The 15257-nt window shown below is 39.9% G+C and overlaps 2 protein-coding genes across 4 annotated transcripts in view; both read left to right on the forward strand.

The window, feature by feature from the left end:
- The window catches only part of Ctss (cathepsin S), a 29427-nt gene extending 28320 nt beyond the window's left edge, over positions 1-1107 (forward strand). The window contains exon 8 of the mRNA XM_021196504.2: positions 713-1107. Coding sequence (XP_021052163.1) covers positions 713-812 — 100 coding nt within the window. The 3' untranslated portion in view covers positions 813-1107. The remainder of the gene's footprint in view (positions 1-712) is intronic.
- Positions 1108-4116: 3009 nt separating this feature from the next.
- Positions 4117-15257, forward strand: part of Hormad1 (HORMA domain containing 1) — a 31202-nt gene continuing 20061 nt past the window's right edge. For 2 of the 3 annotated variants that reach the window (XM_021196236.1, XM_021196238.1), the window contains exons 1-5: positions 4117-4172; positions 5836-5888; positions 7279-7423; positions 11383-11446; positions 12263-12299. In XM_021196236.1, the coding sequence (XP_021051895.1) occupies positions 5853-5888; positions 7279-7423; positions 11383-11446; positions 12263-12299 (282 nt within the window). In that variant the 5' untranslated portion in view covers positions 4117-4172; positions 5836-5852. The remainder of the gene's footprint in view (positions 4173-5835; positions 5889-7278; positions 7424-11382; positions 11447-12262; positions 12300-15257) is intronic. The other variant, XM_021196239.1, reaches the window with a different exon arrangement.

The raw sequence follows: 15257 nt of genomic DNA on the forward strand, positions 1-15257 counted from the left end.
AAAAAAAAAAAAAAAACCATTTAGAGATGGAATATTACAAATAATATACTCTTTCCTTGCAGAAGACATGCCTAGAAAGCACAGATGGATCTTATATTATTGACCTTAAATATAAGTATGTTCAACAATATGGAACTAGTGTGTGTGGCAGGCCACCCCTGTAATTGCAGGCCTGGAAAGTCAAGGCTGGAGAACTGCTGAACTTGCAGCCAGAGTGGGTGATATAAAGAGAGCTTGTCTAAACAAAATGAAAACAAACAAACAAGCAAAACCAAAACAAAAAGCTAAAAAGAAGCCTTTAATTCCAGCACTCAGAAAATAGAGGCAGATGGATCTCTGTGACCCAGCCTGGTCCACATACAAAGTTCCAGGCCAGTCAGGGATATGTAGTCAGGCCCTGTATAATATATATATATGTATGTAAAGCTGGAGAGATGGCTCAGTGGATAAGAGCACTGGTTGTTCTTCCAGAGTGCCTGGGTTCAATTCCCAGCACCTACATGGAACTCACAACTATCTGTACTCCAGTTTCAAGGGATCAGACACAGACATACATATAGGCAAATCACCAATGCAGATAAAATAAAATAGATAAATAAATTGATTGATTGATTAAAGATGTGTAAATGTAAATGTTTTAGGGGAAGCAAAGAGATAAAACATAGTTTTAATATATTATTTTGTAATTTTGCATTTTTTTCTCTTTTTATAGTTGGGGCATTCACTTTGGTGATCAAGGATATATTCGGATGGCAAGAAATAATAAAAATCATTGCGGGATTGCTAGTTATTGCTCTTACCCAGAAATCTAAACCATTTCTTCTTTTTCTAACAAGTCACAAAGATGGAATCTACTCTAACTTAACTTGCCTGCTCTATCCAGAGGAGCCAGGTGTGTCGTGATCAGTGTGTAGTTACTGTTCTAACTAGGTTACAGATTGTTTGCTTTATAACTTTACCTCTCTCTGAAAAGTCTGTAAACTAGAATGTACTGTAGATGGAGCTCTATCAGTGTCTGTCCCCATTTTTGTTGTCTAATGTTTTCTAATAACCGTTTGTAACATGATAGCCCCAAAGTGCTTAATAAAATCTGTCATTTCAAATCTCTATTATTGTCACAAATGATTTTTTTCAAGTCGTTCTTAGATAACATTTATACCCTATCATGAGCAAGGCTATGTTAGTGATGAGCACTAGCTACTCTGATGAAGAAAACATTGTTATAAAGTTGTTATGAAAAATGACAGGCATAGTGAGACATGCTTATAATTCCAGCACTCTGGAGGCAGAGGCAGGCAGATCTCTGGGAGTTCAAAGCCAGCCTGGTCTACAAAATTAGTTCCAGGACAGGCAAGGCTACACAGAGAAACCCTGTCCCAAAAACAAGAAGCAAAGCAAGCACACAAACAAAAAACACCTTAAACCACGAATCCAAGAAAACACACATGGGACGCATGGCTCCAGCTGCATCTGTAGCAAAGGATGTAGTCAGTCATCAATGGGAGGAGAGGCCCTTGGTCTTGTGAAGGCTCTATGCCCCAGTATTAGGGGAATACCAGGGCCAGGAAGAAGGGGGGGGTTGGGGAGCAGGGCAAGGAGAGAGGGGATAGGGGATTTTCAGAGGGGAAACTAGGAAAGAGGATAACATTTGAAATGTAAATAAAGAAAATATCTAATAAAAATTTTCCCCCCCAAAAAAGAGCAGAAAAGTGAGGAGGGGAAAGCATGGGGAGAGGAGGAAGAGAGAATACAGGAGGGAGTAGTGTCTCTCTCACAAGGTTCTTACAAAAGCAATGGAGTGCTAGACATTGAATTTGAAAATTCATAGAAATTTATAAACATGAGAAGACTGCATGAGAAAATGCTAGAGCAAGATCTCTACCATGTTTTATCCTGAAAACAAGATTCTAGTCTTCTAGACTTCATTGCTCTTCTTACTGAATTGTGGGGGACTCTGAAATCGCCAACGCCAGCACCAGATTCCATGAGCCTTCTCCGACATCATTTTCCCTCTGGAACATTTATTTATTCATTTGCCTGTGTAGGTACACGTGCTAGGGTGCACATGTCAGGGGCAGGGGACAGTTTAGAGAATTGATTCTCTTCTGTCACCTTGAGGATTCCAGGAATAGAACTCAGTCTATCCTGCTTGACAGAAACTGCCTTTACCCACTGAGCCACTTCAACAGCCTAGGAACTATGTTTTCTTTCTTTCTTTTTTTTTTTCTTTACTTTTTTTATTAGATATTTTCTTCATTTACATTTCAAATGCTATCCTGAAAGTCCCCTATACCCTCCCCCAGCCCTGCTCCCCAACCCACTCACTCTGGCTGCCTGGCCTAGCATTCCCCTGTACTGGGGCATATGATCTTTGCAAGCCCAGGGCCTCTGCTCTCATTGATGGCCAACTAGGCCATCCTCTGCTACATATGCAACTAGATACATAGTTCTGGGGGGTACTGGTTAGTTCATATGTTAATCTTCCTATAGGGTTGCAAACCCCTTTAGCTCCTTGGGTACTTTCTCTAGCTTCTTCATTAGGGGCCCTGTGATCCATCCAATAGATGACTGTGAGCATCCACTTCTGTATTTGCCAGGCACTGGCATAGCCTCACAAGGGATAGTTATATCAGGGTCCTGTCAGCAAAGTCTTGCTGGCATATGCAATAGTGTCTGGGTTTGGTGGTTGTATGTGGAATGGGTCCCCGGGTGGGGCAGTCTCTGCATGGTCCTTTCAGGAACTGTGTTTTCAAAACACTTGTATGAAGCAGGGCTGGTGGTCCTTTAGACAGCCTGACAAACTTGAAGGCCAGTACTGAAAATTACCATTTCAAAAATAAAACTTAATTTTGTTTTTAAATGAGACAAATTATTCTCAGAACTATCCACTGTCCCCAGGTATACGTGTGTGTGTGTGTGTGTGTGTGTGTAAAATATATATACATGGGCTGGTGAGATGGCTCAGTGGGTAAGAGCACCCGACTGCTCTTCCGAAGGTCCTGAGTTCAAATCCCAGCAACCACATGGTGGCTCATAACCATCCATAACAAGATCTGGCGCCCTCTTCTAGAGTGTCTGAAGACAGCTACAGTGTACTTACATATAATAAATAAATAAATCTTAAAATATATATATATATATATATATATATATATATATATATATATATATACTTGTGATATATATATACACACACACACACTCACACTCACACATCTGTAAATGTAGCATGGAAGATGGGAGCAAGAAGTTGGCAGGATGGCCATTCAAGACCAACCTCGGCTATATAGAATAATTCTCAAAAATAAAAATATTGGGGCGGGTGAGAGGGCTCAGCAGGTAAAAGTAATTGCTACCAAGCCTGGCGGCTCCATTAGATTCCTGAGACACCTCCCCCCCATGGTAGAAAGGAGAACCGACTTCAAGTTACCCTCTGACCACCACTTACGCTGCGGCATGAGCATGCCCAAGTACTGTCCTCTCACCTCCACACGAATGTCATAAGGCACACACACACACACACACACACACTAAAAATTAAAAACTATTTGGTTTTTTTGGTTTTGGGTTTGGTTCTGTTTTTCTCTCTCCCGGAGACAGGGTTTCTCTGTGTAGTGCTAGCTGTTCTGGAACTCACTCTTGCAGACCAGGCTGGTCTGCCTGCCTCTGCTTCCCGGGTGCTGGGATTAAAGGCGTGCGCCGCCACATTTCAGCTTTGAAAACAAACAGAAAAGCCTAAGTAAGCAGACAGGTAGACGACTGATTTCCACAGAGGCATCGTTAACTGGATGAGCGGACTGTACAGCAACCGGAAAATCTAACAATCATCTAACACTAACAAGATCTAAAGCAGGAAACAGCCACACCGGGCTGTGGGGCCACCGCGGGTCTCTGGGAGCCAGCCGTGCCGGGCAGGCTTTGTACCTCTAGCGACCTGCCCGCGGTCAGGCCTTGGCCTGCCGGGTACGGCGCTGAAGCCTGGCGGCGAGCCTGGCTCCCGGCAGGCCTTGCGCAGCTCTTGGCGGGAACAGTGATCTGGCCTGAGGTCAGAGGGTGCGCCACGTGCCGGTGTCAGTTGAGGCGCATGCGCACTGCGCACGTGCTGCCCAGAGCGCCGCACTTCGAGACTCTTGCCTGTCGCTGCCGGACGCGTCTCTCAGGCGGTGCGTAAAGCTTGTTTTCGGCTTGGTTCTCTTCATTTTTGTCATTCCTTAGTCTCTTTTCTGTGGCCCTTCGCCCTCGCAGGTTCCTTACGGTCTGAACAGCAGACATTTGAGAGACTTTTGTGTGCTTGTGTCCGAGCGGGTCCTGAGGGGGCGCCGCGGGCAGCCGGCAGTCGCCATGGAGCTAACGGTTTCCAGCCGGGCCTGGTCTCTTATTTTGTGCGGACTTCTAGTTGAATTCTCATGTTAACAGACAAAATGGAGACCAGGGGGCAAGGAAATTTAAATGGGTTTGCCAAGATAGCTGTAAACCATTCAGAGTCAGTCATTAAGAGAATTAAAAGGTGGGTGGCATTTCGGCCACTGTGCGCTACATAGCGTAAGTCCCAGGCCAGCCAGAGCTGCACAGTGAGACCTTGTCTCAAAATATAAATTAAGTAAAATTTGAAAATAAATGGTGCGTGATGGCACTGGGGAGGTGGAGGCCGAGGGATCACAAGTTTAAGATGAAACCCGGTGTGGTGGCTCACTCCTTTAGTCCCCGTACTGGCAAAGCAGGGACAGAGGCGGGTGGGTTTCAGAATTTGAGGCCAGCCTAATCTACAGAGAGAGTTCCAGGACAGCAGAGCTACAGAGAGAGACCTGCCTTGAAAGAAAGAAAAACAAAGTTGAAGATCATTCTTGGCTACATGAGAAAAAAAACATTTTTCTTTTAAAATAGTATTTTCTCCTGACCTCAAAAATGTTTTCGATACATATCAGGGAGGGTAGTATATGTGAACATGCCACGGCATGTGTAGAAGTCAGAGGACAGCTTATGGGAATCTATTTGCTCCTTCTGCCATGTTGCTCCTACCAGCTAAGATCATCAGCCTGGAGGCAAGCTCCTCCAGCTCAACCATCTTGTGCCCTCCTGTCTTTCCCGTTTATAGTTTCAGAGCAGCAATGCATACTGAGCCTAATAAAGGAGTCATCTGATTTGTCTATTTTTAATATTTAATTATTTTTAAATTATCAGGCACCGCCCCCCCCAATAAAAAAAAAAAACAAAAAAACAAAAAAACAAGGTCTCAGACAGTCTTGCTTGGACTACAACTTTCTAACCAACCAAGGATAAACTTGAAATACTACTGATCCTCTTGCATCAGCATCTTAAATGTTAGGATTATAGGCATGTACTACACTCTGGAGCAATACATTGACATTTTATTTTTTGAGATAGGCTTTTTCTGTGTAGCCCTCGCTGTCCTAGAACTGCCTCTGTAGACCAGGCTGGCTTCAAACTCAGAGAGATCTACCTACTTCTGCCTCCCTAGTGCCGGGATTAAAGGCATGTGCCACCACTGTCTGGCTACATTGACTTTATCTTTTTGTTTCTGTTTTTGTTTTTTTTTTTGAGACAGGGTTTCTCTGTGTAGCCCTGGCTGACCTCAAACTCACTCTGTAGACCAGGCTGGTCTCGAACTCAGAAATCTGCCTGCTTCTGCCTCCCAAGTGCTGGGATTAAAGGCATGCGCCACAACTGCCTGGCTACATTGACTTTTTAAAGATTGCATTTTAAGTAAAATTTTGAAATTTATTAGGATAAAAATCCCATATGTAATAAGATAAAATTTTAGAGATAAAAATTAAATCTGAAATTAAAATTTATATTTGTGTTACATGTTTGAAGAAAATATTTCTTGGAAGATGGCCACTATGCAGTTGCGGAGGACAGCTTCCTTGGTATGATTTCTTATGACTTAATATGTATTAATTTAACTGAGTTTCTTGTTAATTGAAGTTGTAAATATTTTATTGTTTATAAGAGTCAAGTATTTTGATGCTTTAATTATTTTAGGACATTCTTTAAGGAAAGAAGTAATGTAGAATTCTTTTGAACATTTAGTATATTATCATAAGTTGTCATTCAGTGGCATCGCCTTCGTTGGAGCTCCCACCAACCAAAGGTGACAGTTGTAAAGTGCAAGTAAGGTTGAGTCCTGCTTGTTTTCACTCAGCAATCTGTGTATGAACCCAGTGATCATGTTTTGTTCTAGGGGGTTCTTTTCCTAATAATGGTTTTTAGCTGCTGTTCATGAAGAGAGTGAATACTTAGAACTGTGCCACTAAGGAGAGGAAATTCTATCTAAGAGGCTGTTTTTCTCTTTATTATTGTTGTTGTTATTACTTATTATTTTAGATAGCATCTTACTCTGAAGCCCTGGCTGTCCTGGAACTCTGTATGTAGACCAGGCTCTGCTTGCAGAAATCCACCTGCTTCTGCCTTCTGAGCACAGGGATTACAAGCATTTGCTGCCACCCATGGCTCAAAGTGCTGCTTTTTTTTTCCTATTTATTTTGTACTGGTGGTTTGCTTGCATGTATGTCTGTGTACTATGTGGGAACAGTGCTGTCAGATCCCCTGAGACAAAAGTAAAATTCTGTTAGCCACTGTATGGCTGTCAGGAATGAAACCTGATTCCTCAAGAGCAGGCAATGCTCTTGACTGCTGACTAGCCCTCAAGTGCATTTCTTTTTTTTTTTTTTTTTAAAGATTTATTTATTATATATAAGTACACTGTAGCTGTCTTCAGACACTCCAGAAGAGGGCATCAGATCTTGTTAGGGATGGTTATGAGCCACCATGTGGTTGCTGGGATTTGAACTCCGGACCTTTGGAAGAGCAGTCGGGTGCTCTTACCCACTGAGCCATCTCACCAGCCCCTCAAGTGCATTTCTTTCTCTTGGTTTTCTGTTTGTTTATCGAGACAGGGTTTCTCTGAGTAGTCCTGGCTGTCCTGGTAATTGCTCTGTAGACCAGGCTGGCTTCAAACTCACCGAGATCCAACTGCCTCTGTCTCCTAAGTGCTGGGAATAAAGGCTTACACCACCATGCCCGAAAATCTCAAGGATGCTTATAACTGTTAAACACATTTTGCTTTACTCGTGGAACGTTAACCTTGAACACACCCCGGCACCTTATAATTTGCAGTAACTTTTTGGGGATGATGATTTTGGAGAATTATTTAGGAAAATACTGTGCTTATACAAAACTAGACTATGCTTTTAAGCTCATGGAAGCTTTGTTTTCAATAAATGTTGTTAAAATGTTTTAATTTCCCTTGAATTTTAGAGTGCGTTGGTATTTCCCAATAAGATATCAACTGAGCATCAGTCTTTGATGTTTGTGAAGAGGCTCCTAGCTGTTTCAGTATCTTGCATCACCTATTTGAGAGGAATATTTCCAGAACGTGCTTATGGGACAAGATATCTGGATGGTAATCTACAATATTTAGGACCTTCTTTGTTCTTTACTTAGAGAATGTGATTTTTTGTAGTAGTTTTATTGATGTAATTCACGTGACCTGATAATTCACCAAAGTATATAGTTCAATGATACAGTACTCACAGCATTATGCAATTACCATCATAATTTTAGAAAATTTCACCACAGCCCCCCCAAACACATTCACAATAAATCATCTCCTCTCCAACCTTCCTAACTAGGTTAAGAACTGCTTTCTATTTCAGTGAATATACCTATTCTGGATATTTTTCATAAAAGGAATCATGCAGTATGTTTTTTCTTGCTGACTTCTTTCACTTATTATAGTGATGTAACATGGATTAATAATTGATTCCTTTTCACTATGAATAATATTCCATTGTATGGCCATACCAATCAACTTAGGTTGTTTCCTTTTTTATGCTCTTAATGTATAAAACCACATTCATATACAGGTTGGGTTGTTTGTTTTTTCTAGGGATCAAACTCAGGGACTTATACATGCTAAAAATGTGCTCTTTTGCTGAGCTACATCTTCTGCACTTAAATATTTTTTTAGGGATATAAAATACTTTCAAAACTACTTAGTTGTGGGCTGGTGAGATGGCTCAGTGGGTAAGAGCACCCAACTGCCCTTCCAAAGGTCCAGAGTTCAAATCCCAGCAACCACATGGTGGCTCATAACCATCCATAACAAGATCTGATGCCCTCTTCTGGAGTGTCTGAAGACAGTTACAGAGTACTTACATATAATAAATAAATAAATCTTTAAAAATAAAAAAAATTTTTAAAAAACCAATTTTTTTAGTGCGGGGCAAATTAAGTCAGCCTCTACNTCTGATGCCCTCTTCTGGAGTGTCTGAAGACAGCTACAGTGTACTTACATATAATAAATAAATAAATCTTTAAAAAAAAATTAAAAAAAAAAACTACTTAGTTGTAATTTTCCCTCAATTTTGCAAGTGTAACATAACTTTACCTAACATTAGGCCTTTAACAATGAAGTAAACAGATTTAAATGTTGCTTAAAACTTTTATACTGGCATCATATGTGTTTATGCAATTTTAAAGAAGCAAAACACAGCTAGGAATGGTGTCTTAATTAGTTTCATTACTGTGAAGAGACATCATGACCATGCCAACTCTTGTAAAGTAAAACATTTAGATGAGTCTGGCTTATTGTTCAGAGGTTTAGTCCATTATCATCATGGCAGAAAGGATGGCAGCATGCAGGCAGACATGGTGCTGGAGGGGTAGCTGAGAGTTCTACATCTTGATTTGACAGCAGCAGGAGTCTGTGTGCCACACTGGGCATAGCTTAAGCATTGGAGACCACAAAGCCCACCCCCACAGTGACATATTTCCTTCAACAAGGCCACACCTCCTAATAGTGCCACTCCCTATGGCCAAGCATTCAAACTCATGGTCTATAGGGGCCATTCCTATTCAAACCACTACATGTATTGCCCCCAGCATTTGAGAGGTTAAGTTAGAAGGATTAAGAGTTCAATATCATCCTCAGCTTCATAGCAAGTTGGAGGCCTGCCCTGAGATACTTCAATCCTATGTCAAAAATTAAAGTCCTAAGCTGGATGTGGTGGCCCATGTCTGTAATCTCAATACTTGGGAGACAGAGGCAGGCGAATGTCTAAGTTTGAAGTCAGTGTGTTCTACATATAGAGTTCTAGGGTAGTCAGGGCTACAAAATAAAACAACAACAATAACAGCAACAAAACTTCCCAAAAGGAAGTAAAACACATCTAGTTTATACTACAGTTATTCCTTTCTTTGCATATAAATGGTATGTGAATAAAATTGTGCTCCAACTATATGCTGGACAACATGCCAACCACTATGTTATGATTACTATCTTTTTTAAAAAAGATTTATTTATTCATTTATGTGAGTACACTGTAGCTGTACTGATGGTTGCGAGCCTTCATGTGGTTGTTCGGAATTGAATCTTTTAGGACCTTTGCTCAATCCTTGCTTCCTGCTTGCTCCAGCCCAAAGGTTTATTTATTATTATACATAATTACACTGTAGCTGATTTCAGATACACCAGACGAAATCATCAGATCTCATTGCGGGTGGCTGTGAGCTACCATGTGGTTTCTGGATTTGAACTCAGAACCTTGGGAAGAGCAGTGTTCTTACACGCTGAGCCACCTTGCCAGCCCTTACGATTACTATCTTATCAACTCATATACTAAATGTCTGAGTTAGGGTTGCTAGTGCTATGATTGAAACACCATAACCAAAAGCAAGTTGGAGAGGAAGAAGCTATGTGGGGTTACACTTCCACATCATAGTCCACCACTGAAGGAAGGCAGGTCAAGAACTCAAGCAGGGCCAGAACCTGAAGGCAAGAGCTGGTGCAGAGGCCATGGACAAGTGATGCGTACTGGCTTGCTCCTCGTCGCTTGTTCAGCCTGTTTTCCTATAGTATCCAGGACCACTAACCCAAGGGTGGCCCCACCCACAAACACTAATTCAGAAAATGTCTTACAGTGGGATCTTATGTAGTCATTTTTTCAATTGAGGTTCCCTTCTTTTGGATAATGCTAACGTGTCAAACTAGCAAACATACTACAGTCTTATGAAATAGCTAACCCTGTTTATGAACTAAAGAATCTGAGACAGAGAGGTGCTTTCAGACCTTTTCAGTATGTTACATGTTGTGCCTCTGCACAGTCCTTATCTGAGAGTCAACTTTTGGTCTAGCTACAAAATATTTCAGTAGAATAAGAGTTCATAGCATGGGGCTAGTAAGATGGCTCAGTGGGTAAGAGCACCCGACTGTTCTTCCAAGGGTTGGGAGTTCAAATCCCAGCAACCACATGGTGGTTCATAACCACCTGTAACAAGATCTTACTCCCTCTTCTGGAGTGTACTTACATATAATACAGTGTACTTACACATAATAAATAAATAAATCTTTTTTAAAAAGTTCATAGCAAACATTCTAAGACTATCAGAAAATTATTGAATGAAAAAATTATATCCAAATTTTCTTAAATTTATTTTATTTATTTTGTTGTTTTACCTCCATGTATGTATGTATGTATACCTTGTGTGTGCCTGGTGCTCTTGGAGACCAGAAAGGGCATCAGATCCCCTGGAACCAGAATTACTGTGAACTGCCACTTGAGTGGTGGGAATCTAACTTAGGACCTCTGGGAGTTTAGACCGTACTCTTAATATTGTGCACTATTCTGCCCGCCCCCATTTTTTCAGACAAAGTATTAAGTAGTCCAGTCTGGCCTTGCACTGGTTATATAGCTGAGGCTGGTCTTGAACTCTTGGTTCCCAATGCCTCTCATCCTGAGGCCTGAGATTATAGACATGTACCACCACACCCAGTTTAGTTGGTGCTCAGGATTCAGCCTAGGACTTTGTGAATGTTAGGCAAGCACTTACCAACTAAGCCACTTAAATAGTAAAATTCCTACCCACCCACTTAAATCTTTACTCATTATGATATCATTTTATAGTAAAGAGTACCAATTATTTGGAAGCTGCCACTAATAATATGCCTATAATGAGTCAGGTGGGTGGTACACACTTGTGTAATCCCAATACTAGATAAGTTAAGGCAGGGGGATTATGAGTTCAAGACCAACCTTGGCTACATAATGAGATGCTGTCTCAAAATATACGTATAATTCATAGCTAAAGAAAATATAATTTAAAATTTAATGTTGAGGCTGACAAGATAGCTCGGCTGTTAAAGGCACTTACCATCAAACCTGATGATCTGAGTTAACTCCCCACAACCCACACGGTAGAAGGAGAGAACCAGCTCCCAAAAGTCTCTGGCTGCCACCCATGTGCCACACTTACATAGTGTACCCACACACCTACACACAGGACACAAGGCAAATAAAGATAACTAATTAATTAAATCTACTAGTTATAATTACTTATATAGTTATTTCATTTTTCATTAAGATCTCTGTGTCAAAATTCTGAAAGAAGATAAAAATTGTCCAGGTTCTTCACAGCTAGTGAAGTGGTAAGTAAAAGAATACCTAAAGGCAGAGAGTTACTCTTTTTCTAATCACACGCTTTATATGTTGAATACTTTCACTATATAACCAAATTTTATTGATTAACCCTTTAGCTCTGGGTACCATGTTTTCAGGTCTTTGGATTTATGTATTAATTTTTTTAATTTCATGCTCCATGTAAATAGGATTCATTTTTATTATAACTGTACAAATAACTGTCAGATATTTTATAGTTTCCCTTCTATCCTCCCATCTCCATATTTCTACTTCATTGTTATTGTTTTTCTTTTATAATATTTTTTTATTTTTGAGACAGGATTTCACTGTGTAGCCCTGGCTGTCCTGAAACTCACTCTGTAGACCAGGCTAGAACTCACAGAGATCTGCCTGGCTCTGCCTCCTGAGTGCAGGGGATTAAAGGCTTGCACCACCACTGCCTGAATGGTTTCTCTTTTTTAAAGTTTTAAAAAATTGTTTAAGTCTATGTGCCCTAGTGCACGTAAGTATACCATGTGTGTGTGCAGATTGATGCCCAAGAAAAGCAGGGGAAAGACCCCACAACTGTAGTTACAGGCAGTTGTGAGCTATCTTGTCGGTGCTGGGACAAAACCCCAAGGCCTCTACAAGAGCAGTGAGCACTGTTAACCACTGCATCATCTCTCCAGCCCATTTCTTTGTTTTATTTTGTTTAGTTTTAAGGTAGATAATAAAAAAGATGCTATAATTATTTTATTTTCTAAAGGTAAATATACAGATTTATGAAAAGAACTAGTTCCTGAAAATGTATTAAATTAAAAAAATATATTTGGCTTTTTCTTTAGGATGCTAGGATGCTATGATGCTTTACAGAAGAAATATGTAAGTCTTTCACATCTCTTCTTCCCTTCTCTATAGATACAACAGTAGTTATCATGTAGTAAGACAGTAATTTAAACTAACTTCATATAGACCAGTCTTGATTACTAAAAAATGTGAACATGTGGATAGTCTAAAGATATATTTTTATTTATTTATATGGATGTATACATGTGTGTGCATATGTCTTAAGATGTCTATATTGGATCTCATGGAACTAAAGGTACAGGTTGCTGTAGCCACCCAATATAGGTACTGGGAACAAAACTCTTCTCTGCAAGAACAGCAAATACTCTTTCTTAACTGCTCTTAACCAGCCCCACATTTAAATATTTTACTTATGTATTTTTGAGATAGGATCTCACTATGTAGATCTGGTTGTCCTAGAATTTTCTATGTAGCAAATGATTGGCCTTAAATTCAGTAGAGACAGCGTATCACTGCTAGTATTAAATATAATGGGTTACCATACCGGCTGCATTTGAATATTTTAAAGTCCAATCTTCAATTCATTTAAGCTAATGCAGTTAATACTAAACAAATTCTGCCAACTAGGTTTAACAAATTAGCACTCAGTCATTAACATTAATATCACATATTAACTTATAAAAATTAATTTAAGTGTTTTAAAACATTGTATTAGTTTTATAAGTATTCTTAAACCATCCTTAAATTAGTATTTTAGTAGTTTGTTCTGATTTTATGAGTTTTTTAAGACAGTTTATTGTATCCCAGACTGGCATGCATTATCTACAAAGTTGAAAACAGCTGTGAATTTCTGATCCTCTCATCTCTACTTTCCAAGTTCTAGGTTATAGTCATGTACCATCATGGCTAGCAATAAGTAATAATAATTATTATCAAGTGAAACAGGGTCTTACAGTGTTTCCCTGGATGGCCTTGAACTTAGAGAGATCTGCCTACTTCTGCTTCCAGAATGCTAGGATTAAGGGTGTGCAGCAATATACCTAACCTATAAATTATTTCTTAATTAAAATCTAAAAATAAGTTTCCTTGGGCTGAGTAGATCAGTGACAGAGTATTTATCTTACATATACAAGGCCCTTAATTCAGTTCTCAGCACAGCAAAATAAATTTTCCTATGTAGTTCAAATTAAATTGACACAAATTCTGAAACGGTTAAACTTATATTTGTTTCAGGTTTTAAGTCAGGGTCTCTGTGCCATTGTTAGCCTGAACTCATTATAGAGACTAGGCTGGATTTGAAATCAAGTCAGCATGTGTAAATATTGAAGTTTTATGGGATCGATAGGTTTTTTTTCTTTGTTTTTTTCAAGAAACACAGGGTTTCTTTGTGTAGCCCTGGCTGTTCGGGAACTCACTCTGTAGACCAGGCTGGCCTCGAACTCAGATCTCCACCTGACTCTGCCTCCTGAGTTTTGGAATCAAAAGGCATGTGCCATCATCACTACCCAGCAGTAGTGAAATTTTAATTAAGATTTTACAATAGACTACAAGCCTTTTTTATATAGTATCTTTTTATGCCATATGTACAGAGGAGTCCAATTCTAAAATTGTGAAGGTGAATTTTTATCTCCAGTTTCTAACTTTCCCACTAAGATAGTAAATATGGAACACCATATACATTCTGGCACATGGAGCATTAGTAAGCTAGCAGTGATTAACAAAACCATTTGGGGGGCTGGTGAGATGGCTCAGTGGTTAAGAGCACCGACTGCTCTTTCAAAGGTCCTGAGTTCAAATCTCAGCAACCACATGGTGGCTCACAACCATCCATAAGGAAATCTGATGCCCTCTTCTGGAGTGTCTGAAGACAGCTACAGTGTACTTACATATATAAATAAATATTTAAAAAACAAAAACAAAAAACAAAACCATTTGATTCCTGCACTGTGAAGGTAGAGGAAGGTGGATATCTGAGTTCAAGACCAGACTGATCTACAGAATGATTTGCAGGAGAGCTAGGGCTATACAGAGAAAACCTGTCTCAAAAAACAACAGCAACAAAAAGAAATAAATATTTTCTAATAGTGATACATGACTAAGCATTTTAGGAAAGATATAGAGAACTGGAATTACTTTTATTATTCTTTCTTTTTTTTAAAGATTTATTTTATGTATATGACTACACTGTTCAGAAACACCAGAAAAAGGCATCAAATCCCATTACAGATGGTTGTCAGCCAGCATGTGGTTGCTGGGTATTGTTAGGACTTCTGGAAGAGTCGTCAATGCTCTTAACCACTAAGCCATCTCTCCAGCCCTATTTACCTCATTTTTGAGCAGGGTCACACTTTGTAGGTCTGACAGCCTGGAATTCACTATATAAACCAGACTGACCTCAAGCTCACAAAGATCTTCCTGCCTCTGTCTCTTAACAGAGTGAAATAAAATACTGACATGAATTTCAGCCATTGAGCCAGGCGTGGTGGCGCACGCCTTTAATCCCAGCACTGGGGAGGCAGAGGCAGGCAGATTTCTGAGTTCGAGGCCATCCTGGTTTAGAGTGAGTTCCAGGACAGCCAGGGCTATACAGAAAAACAAAACAAAACAAAACAACCCCCCCCCAAAAAAAAAGGAATTTCAGCCATCAGAAAGCCAAGCAAAAAGAAATTATTTGGGAGAATCGGCATGAAGTGTATTTTCCACAATGGTTACTTGTTTTCAGAAGTAAATGTTGAGTGCTGGGTATCCTGGTATAGGCCTTTAATTCCAGCAGGCAGTAGGCAAAAGCAAGTGAATCTCTTTAAGTTCAAGGCCACCCTGGACTACATAGCAATTTCTAGGACAGCCAAGGCTACTTAGTGAGACTCTGAAAAAGCACCATGCCCTCACCCCACTCCTAAATGGAAAAAAAAGAGAGAGAGACAGAGAGAAAAGAAAGAGAGAAATGTTTAAAAGATAGAATACAAATTCTTGCCGGGCGTGGTGGCACACGCCTTTAATCCCAGCACTTGGGAGGCAGAGGCAGGCGGATTT

This window comes from Mus pahari, chromosome 4 (assembly GCF_900095145.1).
Source record: "Mus pahari chromosome 4, PAHARI_EIJ_v1.1, whole genome shotgun sequence".
In the NCBI taxonomy this organism is placed as follows: domain Eukaryota; kingdom Metazoa; phylum Chordata; class Mammalia; order Rodentia; family Muridae; genus Mus; species Mus pahari.